Source organism: Melozone crissalis, unplaced genomic scaffold (assembly GCF_028551555.1).
Source record: "Melozone crissalis strain CALT ecotype California unplaced genomic scaffold, PUWL_Pcris_2 ptg000161l_1, whole genome shotgun sequence".
Lineage (NCBI taxonomy): Eukaryota > Metazoa > Chordata > Aves > Passeriformes > Passerellidae > Melozone > Melozone crissalis.
Window position 1 is genome coordinate 517,645 of NW_026535932.1, and position 15,306 is coordinate 532,950.

A 15,306-nucleotide genomic window follows, 5' to 3' on the forward strand; every position below is an offset into this window, starting at 1 on the left:
GGGGATTAATTAAATTGGGATTTTGAGGATTAAATTGGGGTTTTGGGGGGGATTAAACTGGGATTTTTGGGGAATTAAATCGGGATTTTTGGGGAATTAAGTTGGGGTTTTTGGTACAGTGAAAATCGAGGAGCCCGTTGCCATGGAGATGGAGAATCACCTGGAGAAGGATGACGGTTGCTATGACAACGCCGAGGCCGCCTTCAGTGACGACGAGGAGGAGCTGAGCAGCAAAGGGGGTGAGGGAGGCCCTGGCGCTGCCCTGGGACACCCACGGGGCACAACGGGCTGAAAAAATCCATCAAAAACCCAAAAACCAGGAGCTGATCCTGGTGGGGATCCCCAGATTCCCAAATCCCAGGAACTGATCCCACTGGAAATCCCAAATTTCCTCCTCCAGGGGCTGATTCCCAAATCCCAGGAGGTGATGCCCAAAAATCAGGAGCTGATCCTGGTGGGGATTCCCAGATTCCCAAATCCCAGGAACTGATCTCACTGGAAAATCCCAGATTCCCAAATCCCAGGAGCTGATCCCACTGGAAATCCCAAATTTCCTCCTCCAGGGGCTGATTCCCAAATCCCAGGAGGTGATGCCCAAAAATCAGGAGCAGATCCCACTGGGAAATCCCAGATTCCCAAATCCCAAGAGCTGATCCCGGTGGGAAATCCCAGATTTCCTCCTGCAGGGAGACCTGGAGGAGCTGATTCCCAAATCCCAGGAGCCAATTCCCAAAAATCAGGAGCTGATCCCACTGGGAAATCCCAGATTTTGTCCTACAGGAGCTGATTCCCAAATCCCAAGAGCTGATCCCACTGGGAAATCCCAAATTTCCTCTTTAGGGAGGATCTGGAGGAGCTGATTCCCAAAAATCAGGAGCTGATTCCGCTGGGAAATCCCAGATTCCCAAATCCCAGGAGCTGATCCTGGTGGGGATTCCCAGATTCCCAAATCCCAGGAGCTGATCCTGGTGGGGATTCCCAGATTCCCAAATCCCAGGAGCTGATTCCCAAAAATCAGGAGCTGATCCCACTGGGAAATGCCAAATTTCCTCCTCCAGGGGCTGATTCCCAAATCCCAGGAGCAGATCCTGGTGGAGATTCCCAGATTTCCTTGGCAGGGAGGCTCTGGAGGAGCTGATTCCCAAAAATCAGGAGCAGGAGCTGGGAGATCCCAGATTTCTCCTGCAGGAGCAGATACCCAAAAATCAGGAGCTGATTCCCAAAAATCAGGAGCTGATCCCACTGGAAATCCCAGATTTCCTCTTGCAGGGGCTGATTCCCAAATTCCAGGAGCTGATTCCTAAAAATCAGGAGCTGGTTCCCAAATCCCAAGAGCTGATTCCACTGGGAAATTCCAGATTTCTTCAGGAGGCTCTGGAGGAGCTGATTCCCAAAAATCAGCAGCTGATCCCGCTGGGAAATCCCAAATTTCTTCCTGCAGGGGGATCTATAGGAGCTGATTCCCAAATCCCCAGGAGCCGATTCCCAAAAATCAGGAGCTGATCCCACTGGGAAATCCCAAATTTCCTCCTGTAGGAGCTGATTCCCAAATCCCAGGAGCCGATTCCCGAATCCGTGATTCTGGATCCGTTCCCACAACATTTGTTCCCTTTCCTGGGCTGTTCCCAGGAGCTCAGAGCATTTTCCCACCCAGATCCCCTCTGGAGCCATTCCCATCCTCGCTGGTCGGATCCCTGTGAATTCCCACTGTTCCGGGGGGTTTGGGGCACAGGGTGGGGCCTGGGAACCCCAATCCCAAATTGTGCCTCCTTGGAACGTTGGAGGGTCAAATTTGGGAACCCCAATCCCAAATTGTTCCTCCTTGGAGACGCCTTGGGAACGTTGGAATGTCAAATTTGGGAACCCCAATCCCAAATTTTGCCTCCTTGGAGACACCTTGGGAACGTTGGAGGATCAGACTTGGGAATGGGGAACTCCAATCCCAAATTGTTCCTCCTTGGAGACGCCTTGGGAACGTTGGAATGTCAAATTTGGGAACCCCAATCCCAAATTTTGCCTCCTTGGAGACACCTTGGGAACGTTGGGGGGTCAGACTTGGGAATGGGGAACTCCAATCCCAAATTGTGCCTCCTTGGAGACGCCTTGGGAACGTTGGAATGTCAAATTTGGGAACCCCAATCCCAAATTGTTCCTCCTTGGAGACACCTTGGGAACGTTGGAATGTCAAATTTGGGAACCCCAATCCCAAATTTTGCCTCCTTGGACACGCCTTGGGAACGTTGGAATGTCAAATTTGGGAACCCCAATCCCAAATTTTGCTTCCTTGGACACACCTTGGGAACGTTGGAATGTCAAATTTGGGAACCCCAATCCCAAATTGTGCCTCCTTGGAGACGCCTTGGGAACGTTGGAATGTCAAATTTGGGAACCCCAATCCCAAATTTTGCCTCCTTGGAGACGCCTTGGGAACGTTGGAATGTCAAATTTGGGAATCCCAATCCCAATTTGTTCCTCCTTGGAGACACCTTGGGAACGTTGGAGGATCAGGGTTGGGAATGGGGAACTCCAATCCCAAATTGTGCCTCCTTGGAGACGCCTTGGGAACGTTGGAATGTCAAATTTGGGAACCCCAATCCCAAATTTTGCCTCCTTGGAGACGCCTTGGGAATGTTGAAATATCAAATTTGGGAACCCCAATCCCAATTTGTTCCTCCTTGGAGACACCTTGGGAACGTTGGAGGATCAGGGTTGGGAATGGGGAGAGCCTCAATCCCAAATTGTGCCTCCTTGGAGAGTCAGATTTGGAAACGGGGAGTCCCAATCCCAAGTTTTGCCCCCTTGGAGACGCCTTGGGAATGTTGGAGGGTCAGATTTGGGAATGGGACTGAGCAGGGATCACAATCCCGGACGTTCCCAGCCCTGGCTCCAGGGATGGCTGGGAAGGAGGAGGATCCCAGGGAATTCCTGGTGGAATGAGGGGAATTCCTGCTGGAATCCCAGGGAATTCCTGGTTTCAGGCAAGAAGAGGGAGTTCCGGTTCCATCCCATCAAGGAATCCATCGTGGAGGAGCCCGTGGACATCACCCCGTTCCTGGAGCAGCTGGACGAGTCCCTGAGGGACAAAGTGCTGCAGCTGCAGAAGGGCAGGTGGGGACACCCCCGTTTCCCAATCCCCATCCCATCCCACTCCTATTCCCATATTTCCATTGCCATTCCCAACCATTCCCATCCCATTCCCCTTCCAATCCCACTCCTAATCCTGCTCCCATTCCCGATCCCATTCCTATTCCTGTTCCCATTCCCATCTCATTCCAATTCCCATTCCCATTTCCATTCCTTCTCCCATTTCTCAATGCCATTCCCATCCCAATCCTGTTCCCATTCCGTTCCATTCCTAATCCCATTCCCAATCCCATTCCCATCCCAATCCTGTTCCCGATCCCGTTCCCACTCCTATTCCCATTCTCAATCCCACTCCATTCCCATTCCATCCCTTTCCCCATTCCCCATTCCATTCCCAATCTCAATCCCATCCCATTCCCATTCCTTTTCCCAATCCCATTCCCATTCCACTCCCATTCCCATCCCATTCCCCTTCCCATTCCCATTCCTTTTCCCAGTCCCATTCCCATCCCAATCCATTCCCAATCCATTCCCAATCCCATTCCCATCCCATTCTCCTTCCATTCCCATTCCCAGTGCTCCCAGTGCTCCCATTAAAATCCCGCTTTTAATCCTGGAATTCATCCCCTCCTCTGGAATCTGCGCACCCGGGCCTCCCCCAGAGCCAGCCCTGACCCTGTCCCAGCGCTCCCATTCAGTGTTCCCAGTGCTCCCAGTGCTCCCAGTGCTCCCAGTGCCTCTCCCAGTGCTCCCATTAGAGGCTCCCAGTGCCCCTCCCAGTGTTCCCAGCGCTCCCATTCAGTGTTCCCAGTGCTCCCAGTGCTCCCAGTGCTCCCAGTGCCCCTCCCAGTGCTCCCATTAGAGGCTCCCAGTGCCCCTCCCAGTGTTCCCAGTGCTCCCATTCAGTGTTCCCAGTGTTCCCAGTGCTCCCAGTGCCCCTCCCAGTGCTCCCATTCAGTGCTCCTCCCAGTGCTCCCATTAGAGGCTCCCAGTGTTCCCAGCGCTCCCATTCAGTGTTCCCAGTGTTCCCAGTGCTCCCAGTGCCTCTCCCAGTGCTCCCAGTGCCCCTCCCAGTGTTCCCAGTGCTCGCAGTGCCCCTCCCAGTGCTCCCAGTGCCTCTCCCAGTGTTCCCAGTGCCCCTCCCAGTGCCCCTCCCAGTGTTCCCAGTGCTCGCAGTGCCCCTCCCAGTGCTCCCAGTGCCCCTCCCAGTGTTCCCAGTGCCCCTCCCAGTGTTCCCAGTGCCCCTCCCAGTGCTCCCAGTGCCCCTCCCAGTGCCCCTCCCAGTGTTCCCAGTGCTCGCAGTGCCCCTCCCAGTGCTCCCAGTGCCCCTCCCAGTGTTCCCAGTGCCCCTCCCAGTGTTCCCAGTGCCCCTCCCAGTGCTCCCAGTGCTCCCATTCAGTGCTCCCAGTGCCTCTCCCAGTGCTCCCAGTCAGGGTCTGTTCCTGTCCCTGCAGTGACACGGAGGCGCAGTGCGAGGTCATGCAGGAGATCGTGGATCAGGTGCTGGAGGTAACGGAGCCACGCTGGGATCTGGGGTCCATCTTGGGTGGGATCTGGGATCCATCTTGGGTGGGATCTGGGGTCCATCTTGGGTAGGATCTGGGGTCCATCTTGGGTGGGACCTGGGACCATCTTGGGGAGAATCCGGGATCTGTCCTGGGTGGGGTCTGGAATTAATCCTAGGGGGGATCTGGGATCTGTCACGGGTGGGATTTGGGATCCGTCCCTGGCAGGATCTGGGATCCATCCCAGCTGGGGTTTGGGATTCATCGTGGGCGAGATCTGGGGTCCATCCTGGCAGTGATTTGGGATCCCTGGTGCTGGAACCCCTCCGGAGCAGCCTGGGATCCGTTCCTGTGCCCCCTCCCTGTGCCAGGATCTGTTCCTGTGCCCCGTCCCTGTGCCAGGATCCGTTCCTGTGCCAGGATCCGTTCCTGTGCCCCCTCCCTGTGCCAGGATCAGTTCCTGTGCCAGGATCCGTTCCTGTGCCAGGATCCGTTCCTGTGCCCCCTCCCTGTGCCAGGATCAGTTCCTGTGCCCTTTCCCTGTGCCAGGATCCATTCCTGTGCCCTTTCCCTGTGCCAGGATCCGTTCCTGTGCCCCGTCCCTGTGCCAGGATCCGTTCCTGTGCCCCGTCCCTGTGCCAGGATCAGTCCCTGTGCCAGGATCCGTTCCTGTGCCCCCTCCCTGTGCCAGGATCAGTTCCTGTGCCAGGATCCGTTCCTGTGCCAGGATCCGTTCCTGTGCCCCCTCCCTGTGCCAGGATCTGTTCCTGTGCCCCGTCCCTGTGCCAGGATCCGTTCCTGTGCCAGGATCCGTTCCTGTGCCCCCTCCCTGTGCCAGGATCTGTTCCTGTGCCCCGTCCCTGTGCCAGGATCCGTTCCTGTGCCAGGATCCGTTCCTGTGCCCCCTCCCTGTGCCAGGATCCATTCCTGTGCCCCCTCCCTGTGCCAGGATCAGTTCCTGTGCCCTTTCCCTGTGCCAGGATCAGTTCCTGTGCCCCCTCCCTGTGCCAGGATCCGTTCCTGTGCCAGGATCCGTTCCTGTGCCCTTTCCCTGTGCCAGGATCAGTTCCTGTGCCCTGCCCCATGCCAGGATCCGTTCCTGTGCCCCCTCCCTGTGCCTGGATCAGTCCCTGTGCCCTTTCCCCGTGCCAGGATCCCTTCCTGTGCCCTTTCCCTGTGCCAGGATCCATTCCTGTGCCCCCTCCCTGTGCCAGGATCTGTTCCTGTGCCCCCTCCCTGTGCCAGGATCAGTCCCTGTGCCCTTTCCCCGTGCCAGGATCCGTTCCTGTGCCCTGCCCTGTGCCAGGGTCCATCCCTGAGCCCCTCTCTCCCTTTGCAGGAGGATTTTGACTCGGAGCAGCTCTCGGTGCTCGCCTCGTGCCTGCAGGAGCTCTTCAAGGCCCATTTCCGTGGGGAGGTGCTGCCGGAGGAGATCACGGAGGAGTACGGGCTGGGAGAGCTCGGAGAGGGACCCGGGGCTGTTCTGTGCCAGTCCTGGGAAACCCAGAGGGACCCGGGGCTGTTCTGTGCCAATCCTGGGAAACCCAGAGGGACCCGGGGCTGTTCTGTGCCAATCCTGGGAAACCCAGAGGGACCCGGGGCTGTTCCTGTGCCAATCCTGGGAAACCCAGAGGGACCCGGGGCTGTTCTGTGCCAATCCTGGGAAACCCAGAGGGACCCGGGGCTGTTCTGTGCCAATCCTGGGAAACCCAGAGGGACCCGGGGCTGTTCCTGTGCCATTCCTGGGAAAACTCAGAGGAATTCAGGGCTGTTCCTCTCCCATTTTCTGGAAAATCCAGAGGGACCCAGGGCTGTTCCCCAGGGCTGTTCCTGTGCCATTCCTGGGAAAACTGAGTGGGATCCAGGGCTGTTCCCATTCCTGGGAAATCCTGAAGGGATCCAGGAGTGTTCCTTTTTGTCATTCCTGGGAAAACCCAGAGGGGCCCAGGGCCGTTCCTGTGCTCCCAATGGGATCCAGGGCTGTTCCCATTCCCAGGAAAACCCAGAGGGATCCAGGGCTGTTCCTTTGTCATTCCTGGAAAACTCAGAGGAATTCAGGGCTGTTCCTGTCCCATTTCCTGGGAAAATTCAGAGGAATTCAAGGTTGTTCCCATTCCTGGGAAAACTCAGAGGGATCCAGGGCTGCTCCTGTGCCATTCCTGGGAAATCCTGGAGGGATCCAGGGCTGTTCCTGGGCTCCCAATGGGGTCCAGGGCTGTTCCCATTCCCAGGAAAATCCAGAGGGATCCAGGACTGTTCCTGTCCCATTTCCTGGGAAGATTCAGAGGAATTCAAGGTTGTTCCCATTCCTGGGAAATCCAGAGGGATCCAGGGTTGTTCCTCTTCCATTCCTGGGAAATCCTGAAGGGATCCAGGGCTGTTCCTGTTCCCATTCCTGGGAAAACCCATAGGAATTCAGGGTTGTTCCTATTCCTGGGAAAACCTGGAGGGCTTGAGCAGCCAGAAGGATCCAGGGCTATTCCTTTGTCCTTCCTGGAAAACTCAGAGGAATTCAGGGCTGTTCCTCTCCCATTTCCTGGAAAATCCAGAGGGACCCAGGGCTGTTCCCCAGGGCTGTTCCTGTCCCATTTCCTGGGAAAATTCAGAGGAATTCAGGGTTGTTCCCATTCCTGGGAAATCCTGGAGGGACCCAGGGCCGTTCCCATTCCCAGGAAAACCCAGAGAGGACTGTTCCCATTTCCTGTGGAAAACTCAGCAAGGTCCAGGGATATTCCTGTTCCCATTCCTGGGAGAAACCCAGAGGGATCCAGGGCTGCTCCTGTGCCATTCCCCGGAGCTCAGAGTGTCCGTCTGTCTGTCCCCAGGTCCCTGGAGGAGTCCGTGGGGAAGCCCCTGTACCTGATATTCCGGTACGTCCCTTCCCGAACCCTCGGGAATTCCCGGCCTCCCATCCCATTCCTGGTGGGAAATCCAGGATTTTTCGGGGATTTTGAGGGTTTTTTGGGTTTTTTTGGGGTTTTTTTTAGTTTTTTGGGGTTTTTGGTCCCCGTTATCCCAGTGACATTCCCGCTGTTCCCAAGGAACCTGTGCCAGATGCAGGAGGACAACAGCGCTGCTGGACCTGCTCTCGGAGCTCATTCCCAGTGGGAAATCCGGGATTTTTGGGTTTTTTGGGGGGGTTTTGGCGGTTTTTTGGGGGTTTTTGGGAGGTTTTGGGTTTTTTGGGGTGTTTGGTCCCCGTTATCCCAGTGACATTCCCGCTGTCCCCAAGGAACCTGTGCCAGATGCAGGAGGACAACAGCGGCTTCTCGCTGCTGCTGGACCTGCTCTCGGAGCTCTACCAGAAGCAGCCCAAGATCGGATACCACCTGCTCTACTACCTGAGGGCCAGGTGAGGCCACGCCCTGCGCTGGCTCCGCCCCCTCAGATGGGCCACGCCCTGCTCTGACTCCTCCCCCTCAGATGGGCCACGCCCTGCTCTGACTCCTCCCCTCAGATGGGCCATGCCCTGTGCTGGCTCCGCCCCCTCAGATGGGCCACGCCCTGCTCTGACTCCTCCCCTCAGATGGGCCACGCCCTGCTCTGACTCCTCCCCTCAGACGGGCCATGCCCTGTGCTAGCCCCGCCCCCTCAGCTGGGCCACGCCCTGCTCTGACTCCTCCCCCTCAGCTGGGCCACGCCCTGCTCTGACTCCTCCCCCTCAGATGGGCCACGCCCTGCTCTGACTCCTCCCCTCAGCTGGGCCACGCCCTGTGCTGGCTCCGCCCCCTCAGATGGGCCACGCCCTGCTCTGACTCCTCCCCTCAGATGGGCCACGCCCTGTGCTGGCTCCGCCCCCTCAGATGGGCCACGCCCTGCTCTAACTCCTCCCCTCAGATGGGCCACGCCCTGCTCTGACTCCTCCCCTCCGATGGGCCACGCCCTGTGCTGGCTCCGCCCCCTCAGATGGGCCACGCCCTGCTCTGACTCCTCCCCTCAGCTGGGCCACGCCCTGTGCTGGCTCCGCCCCCTCAGATGGGCCACGCCCTGCTCTGACTCCTCCCTCCCTCCTGTGACTCCTCCCCTTCATCTGGGCCCCACCTTCTCACCCTGACCCTGCCCTGCTCTGACTCCTCCCCCTCACCTCAGCCCCGCCCTCTTCCCTGGGCACCTCCCGTGCCTGTGCCTGTCCCTGTTCCCAGTGGCAGCATGAGCCAGGTGTGCCAGCTGTGCCAGGTGTGTGCCGCGTGTGTGCCAGGTGTGTGCCAGGTGTGTCCCAGCAGTGCCAGGTGTGTGTCAGTTGCGTCAGCTGTGTCCCAGCGGTGCCAGGTGTGCCAGGTGTGTGTTAGCTGTGCCAGGTGTGTCCGAGCAGTACCAGGTGTGTGCCAGGTGTGTGCCAGCAGTGCCAGGTGTGCCCAGGTGCGCCAGGTTTGCTCTGTCCCCAGCAAGGCGGCGCTGGGCAGGATGGCGCTCTGTGAGTGTGCCAGGTGTGCCCAGGTGTGCCAGGTGTGCCCTGTGTCCCCAGCAAGGCGGCGCTGGGCAGGATGGCGCTCTGTGAGTGTGTTAGCTGTGTGCCAGGTGTCCAGGTGCCAGGTGTGCCCAGGTGCCAGGTGCTCTCTATCCCCAGCAAGGCGGCGCTGGGCAGGATGGCGCTGTATGAGTGTGCCAGGTGTGCCCAGGTGTGCCAGGTGTGCCCTGTGTCCCCAGCAAGGTGGCGCTGGGCAGGATGGCGCTGTATGAGTGTGTTAGGTGTATCCCAGCCCTGCCAGGTGCCCAGGTGTGCCAGGTTTGCTCTGTGTCCCCAGCAAGGCGGCGCTGGGCAGGATGGCGCTCTGTGAGTGTGCCAGGTGTGCCCAGGTGTGCCAGGTGTGCCCTGTGTCCCCAGCAAGGCGGCGCTGGGCAGGATGGCGCTCTACGAGTCCTTTGCCCAGGCCACGCAGCTGGGCGAGCTGCACACGTGCCTCATGATGGACATGAAGGCGTGCCAGGAGGACGACGTGCGCCTGCTCTGCTTCCTCACGCCCTCCATCTACACCGAGGTGAGCGCTCACCTGCCCAGGCGTGCCCTGAGTGCCATCCCGGGGGAGCCCTGAGTGCCAGGGGTGCCCAAAATCCCGTCCCAGGTGTGCCCAAAATCCCATCCTAGGGGAGCTCTGAGTGATAGGTGTGCCCAGAATCCTGTCCCAGGGGTGCCCTGAGTGCCAGGGGTGCCCAAAATCCCGTCCCAGGTGTGCCCAAAATCCCATTCCTGGTGTTCCCCAAGTCCTGTTCCTGTTGTGCCCAAAATGCCATCCCAGGTGTGCCCCAAATCCTGTTCCTGGTGTGTCTGAGCCCGTCCCAGGTGTGCCCAAAATCCTGGCCCGAATGTGCCCCGAGTTTTTTTCCCTGGTGTGCCCCAAATCCCATTCCTGGTGTGCCCCAAGTCCTGTCCCAGGTGTGTCCCAGGTCCCATCTCAGGGGTGCCCAAAATCCCATCCCAGGTGTGCCCCAGGTCCCATCCCAGCTGTGCTTGCAGCAGAGAATCCCTAAAATTCTCTCTAAATTCAGAGAATCCCCGAAAAAATTCTCTCTAAATTCAGAGAATCCCTGAAAAAATTCTCTCTAAATTCAGAAACCCGCAGCCCTGGAATGTGCAGCTGGATCCCTGCCCATCCTTGGGATCCATCCCCGGGCAGGATCCCAGTGTTCCCCACACTGATCCCAAATCCAGGATCCATCCCAGGGCAGGATCCCATTGTTCCCCACACTGATCCCAAATCCAGGATCCATCCCAGGGCAGGATCCCATTGTTCCCCACACTGATCCCAAATCCAGGATCCATCCCAGGGCAGGATCCCACTGTTTCCTGTGCCGATCCCAAATCCAGGATCCATCCAGGGATGGATCCCAGTGTTCCCCACACTGATCCCAAATCCAGGATCCATCCCAGGGCAGGATCCCACTGTTTCCTGTGCCGATCCCAAATCCAGGATCCATCCAGGGATGGATCCCATTGTTCCCCACACTGATCCCAAATCCAGGATCCATCTTAGGGCAGGCTCAGGCTGTTCCCTGCACTGATCCCAAATCCCAGGGCAGGATCCCATTGTTCCCCACACTGATCCCAAATCCAGGATCCATCCCAGGCTGTTCCTGCGCTGATCCCAAATCCCAGGGCAGGATCCCATTGTTCCCCACACTAATCCCAAATCCAGGATCCATCCCAGAGCAGGATCCCAGTGTTCCCTACACTGATCCCAAATCCAGGATCCATCCCAGGGCAGGATCCCACTGTTCCTGTGCTGATCCCAAATCCAGGATCCATCCCAGGGCAGGATCCCAGTGTTCCTGTGCTGATCCCAAATCCAGGATCCATCCCAGGGCAGGATCCCAGTGTTCCTGTGCTGATCCCAAATCCAGGATCCATCCAGGGCAGGCTCAGGCTGTTCCCTGCACTGATCCAAATCCCAGGGCAGGATCCCATTGTTCCCCACACTGATCCCAAATCCAGGATCCATCCAGGGCAGGCTCAGGCTGTTCCCTGCACTGATCCCAAATCCCAGGGCAGGATCCCATTGTTCCCTACACTGATCCCAAATCCAGGATCCCATCCCAAATCCAGGATCCATCCCAGAGCAGGATCCCATTGTTCCCTGTGCTGATCCCAAATCCAGGATCCATCTTAGGGCAGGCTCAGGCTGTTCCCTGCACTGATCCCAAATCCCAGGGCAGGATCCCATTGTTCCCTACACTGATCCCAAATCCAGGATCCATCCAGGGCAGGCTCAGGCTGTTCCCTGCACTGATCCCAAATCCCAGAGCAGGATCCCATTGTTCCCCACACTGATCCCAAATCCAGGATCCATCCAGGCAGGCTCAGCTGTTTTTCCACACTGATCCCAAATCCAGGATCCATCCCACATCCCGTCCCTCTCCCGCCGTTCCCGCCCCTGGCTCCTGCCCTGATTGATTTTGTGTTTCCTGCGGAGCAGAGCCAGGAAAAAGGGAAAAAAACCGGGAATTCCGGGAATTCCAGAGCCCTGGCTCACGGCTGCCCCCCGATGGAAACTTTGGGGATTTTGGGACGGCTCTCCCTGCCTGATTTGGGATTTTGTGCATTCCCGGTTTGGGTTTTGTGCATTCCCAGTTTGGGGTTTTGTGAATTCCCAGTTTGGGGTTTTGTGAATTCCCGGTTTGGGATTTTGTGCATTCCCAGTTTGGGATTTTGTGCATTCCCAGTTTGATTTTGTGCATTCTCAATTTGGGATTTTGTGCATTCCCAGTTTGGAATTCGTGCATTCCCTTTTGGGATTTTGTGCGTTCCCAATTGGGATTTTGTGCATTCCCAGTTTGATTTTGTGCGTTCCCAATTTGGGATTTTGTGCATTCCCAGTTTGATTTTGTGCATTCCCGGTTTGGGATTTTGTGCATTCCCGGTTTGGGTTTTGTGCATTCCCAGTTTGATTTTGTGCATTCCCAGATTGGGTTTTGTGCACTCCCAGTTTGCAATTCATGCATTCCTTTTGGGATTTTGTGCATTCCCAGTTTGATTTTGTGCATTCCCAGTTTGGGATTTTGTGAATTCCCAGTTTGATTTTGTGAATTCCCAGTTTGATTTTGTGCATTCTCAATTGGGATTTTGTGCATTCCCAGTTTGGAATTTGTGCATTCCCTTTTGGGATTTTTTGCATTCCCAGTTTGGGTTTTTTTGCATTCCCAGTTTGATTTTGTGCATTCCCAGTTTGGGTTTTTGCATTCCCAGTTTGATTTTGTGCATTCCCAGTTTGGGATTTTGTGCATTCCCAGTTTGGGATTTTGTGCATTCCCAGTTTGATTTTGTTCGTTCCCAGTTTCCCAGATGAGACCCTGAGGAGCGGGGAGCTGCTGAACATGATCGTGGCTGTCATCGACTCCTTCCAGGTGAGGGGGATCCTCCCTTCCCCTTTCTGGGAAATTTAACCCAAAATGAGCCATCCATGGCCCCAATCCTGGGAAATTTAACCCAAAATGAGCCATCCATGGCCCCAATCCTGGGGAATTTAACCCCAAAATGAGCCATCCATGGCCCCAATCTGGGGAATTTAACCCCAAAATGAGCCATCCATGGCCCCAATCCTGGGGAATTTAACCCCAAAATGAGCCATCCATGGCCCCAATCCTGGGGAATTAACCCCAAAATGAGCCATCCATGGCCCCAATCCTGGGGAATTTAACCCCAAAATGAGCCATCCATGGCCCCAATCCTGGGGAATTTAACCCCAAAATGAGCCATCCATGGCCCCAATCCTGGGGAATTTAACCCCAAAATGAGCCATCCATGGCCCCAATCCTGGGGAATTTAACCCCAAAATGAGCCATCCATGGCCCCAATCCTGGGAAATTTAACCCAAAATGAGCCATCCATGGCCCCAATCCTGGGGAATTTAACCCAAAATGAGCCATCCATGGCCCCAATCCTGGGGAATTTAACCCCAAAATGAGCCATCCATGGCCCCAATCCTGGGGAATTTAACCCCCAAAATGAGCCATCCATGGCCCCAATCCTGGGGAATTTAACCCCAAAATGAGCCATCCATGGCCCCAATCCTGGGAATTTAACCCCAAAATGAGCCATCCATGGCCCCAAACCCTGGGGAATTTAACCCCAAAATGAGCCATCCATGGCCCCAATCCTGGGGAATTTAACCCCAAAATGAGCCATCCATGGCCCCAATCCTGGGAATTTAACCCCAAAATGAGCCATCCATGGCCCCAATCCTGGGGAATTTAACCCCAAAATGAGCCATCCATGGCCCCAATCCTGGGGAATTTAACCCCAAAATGAGCCATCCATGGCCCCAATCCTGGGAAATTTAACCCAAAATGAGCCATCCATGGCCCCAATCCTGGGAATTTAACCCCAAAATGAGCCATCCATGGCCCCAATCCTGGGGAATTTAACCCCAAAATGAGCCATCCATGGCCCCAATCCTGGGGAATTTACCCCAAAATGAGCCATCCATGGCCCCAATCCTGGGGAATTAACCCCAAAATGAGCCATCCATGGCCCCAATCCTGGGAATTTAACCCCAAAATGAGCCATCCATGGCCCCAATCCTGGGGAATTTAACCCCAAAATGAGCCATCCATGGCCCCAATCCTGGGAAATTTAACCAAAATGAGCCATCCATGGCCCCAATCCTGGGGAATTTAACCCAAAATGAGCCATCCATGGCCCCAATCCTGGGGAATTTAACCCCAAAATGAGCATCCATGGCCCCAATCCTGGGGAATTTAACCCCAAAATGAGCCATCCATGGCCCCAATCCTGGGAATTTAACCCCAAAATGAGCCATCCATGGCCCCAATCCTGGGAAATTTAACCCAAAATGAGCCATCCATGGCCCCCAATCCTGGGGAATTTAACCCAAAATGAGCCATCCATGGCCCCAATCCTGGGAATTTAACCCCAAAATGAGCCATCCATGGCCCCAATCCTGGGGAATTTAACCCCAAAATGAGCCATCCATGCCCCAATCCTGGGGAATTTAACCCCAAAATGAGCCATCCATGGCCCCAATCCTGGGGAATTTAACCCCAAAATGAGCCATCCATGGCCCCAAACCTGGGGAATTTAACCCCAAAATGAGCCATCCATGGCCCCAATCCTCTCCTAAATCCCCTGGTCCAAAGGTCGATCCCACGGGATCTCCTGCAGAGCCATTTCCTGGGCAATCAGCGCTAATTACCTCATTACCCCTAATGAGCCCCTCGTGGCTCTGCCTGGCCCGGAATTTGCTGGGAGAACCCAAAAACAGAACCCGAAAATTCACCAGGGGGCGCCTCTGGAATGGCACCCCCTGACCCCATTCCCTGTCCCCCATCCCAGGGAATGGTGCTGGCTCTGTTCCCACTGGATCCCATTTGGGGAAGGGTCCTCAGAGCCCCCTGACCCCATTCCCTGTCCCCCATCCCAGGGAATGGTGCTGGCTCTGTTCCCCACTGGATCCCATTTGGGGAAGGGTCCTCAGAGCCCCTGACCCCATTCCCTGTCCCATCCCAGGGAATGGTGCTGGCTCTGTTCCCACTGGATCCCATTTGGGGAAGGGTCCTCAGAGCCCCCCTGACCCCATTCCCTGTCCCATCCCAGGGAATGGTGCTGGCTCTGTTCCCACTGGATCCCATTTGGGGAGGGTCCTCAGAGCCCCCTGACCCCATTCCCTGTCCCCCATCCCAGGGAATGGTGCTGGCTCTGTTCCCACTGGATCCCATTTGGGGAAGGGTCCTCAGAGCCCCCTGACCCCCCTCCCCATCCCTGTCCCATCCCAGCTCCAGGAGCTCGTGTGCCACGTGATGATGGGAAACCTCGTCATGTTCCGCAAGGATTCCGTGCTGAACATCCTCAGTGAGTGGGGTGGGATGGAATGGGAATTGGGGTTGGGAAATGGGAATGGGGTTGGGATTGGGAAATGGGATTGGGAATGGGAAATGGGATTGGGAATGGGAATGGAATGGGAATGGACTGGGAATGGGACAGGATTGGGAAATGGGAATGGGAAATGGGAACAGGATTGGGAATGGGAATGGGTTTGGGAAATGGAAAGGGAGGAGGAATGGATTGGGAAATAGGAATGGGATTGGGAAATGGAAATGGGAGAGGGAATGGGAATGAGAAAGGGAGTGGGATTGGGGAATTGGAGTGGGAATGGGATTGGATTGGGATTGGGAATTGGGGAATGGGATTGGGAATGGGAATGGAAACGGGAATGGGATTGGGAATGGGGAATGGGATTGGGAGTGGGAGAGGAAATGGAATGGG

At 56.2% G+C, this 15,306-nt stretch overlaps 1 protein-coding gene across 1 annotated transcript in view; it reads left to right on the forward strand.

Annotated features, from left to right (window-relative positions):
• Nucleotides 1–14,923, forward strand: part of INTS3 (integrator complex subunit 3) — a gene marked incomplete at its 3' end in the record, with an annotated part of 39,291 nt that extends 24,368 nt beyond the window's left edge. Inside the window, exons 15-23 of the mRNA XM_054293609.1 lie at nt 120–239; nt 2,979–3,108; nt 4,539–4,593; nt 5,929–6,032; nt 7,415–7,459; nt 7,822–7,941; nt 9,415–9,568; nt 12,360–12,428; nt 14,817–14,923. Of these exons, the coding sequence (XP_054149584.1) occupies nt 120–239; nt 2,979–3,108; nt 4,539–4,593; nt 5,929–6,032; nt 7,415–7,459; nt 7,822–7,941; nt 9,415–9,568; nt 12,360–12,428; nt 14,817–14,923 (904 nt within the window). The remainder of the gene's footprint in view (nt 1–119; nt 240–2,978; nt 3,109–4,538; nt 4,594–5,928; nt 6,033–7,414; nt 7,460–7,821; nt 7,942–9,414; nt 9,569–12,359; nt 12,429–14,816) is intronic.
• Between the last annotated feature and the right edge of the window lie 383 nt (nt 14,924–15,306).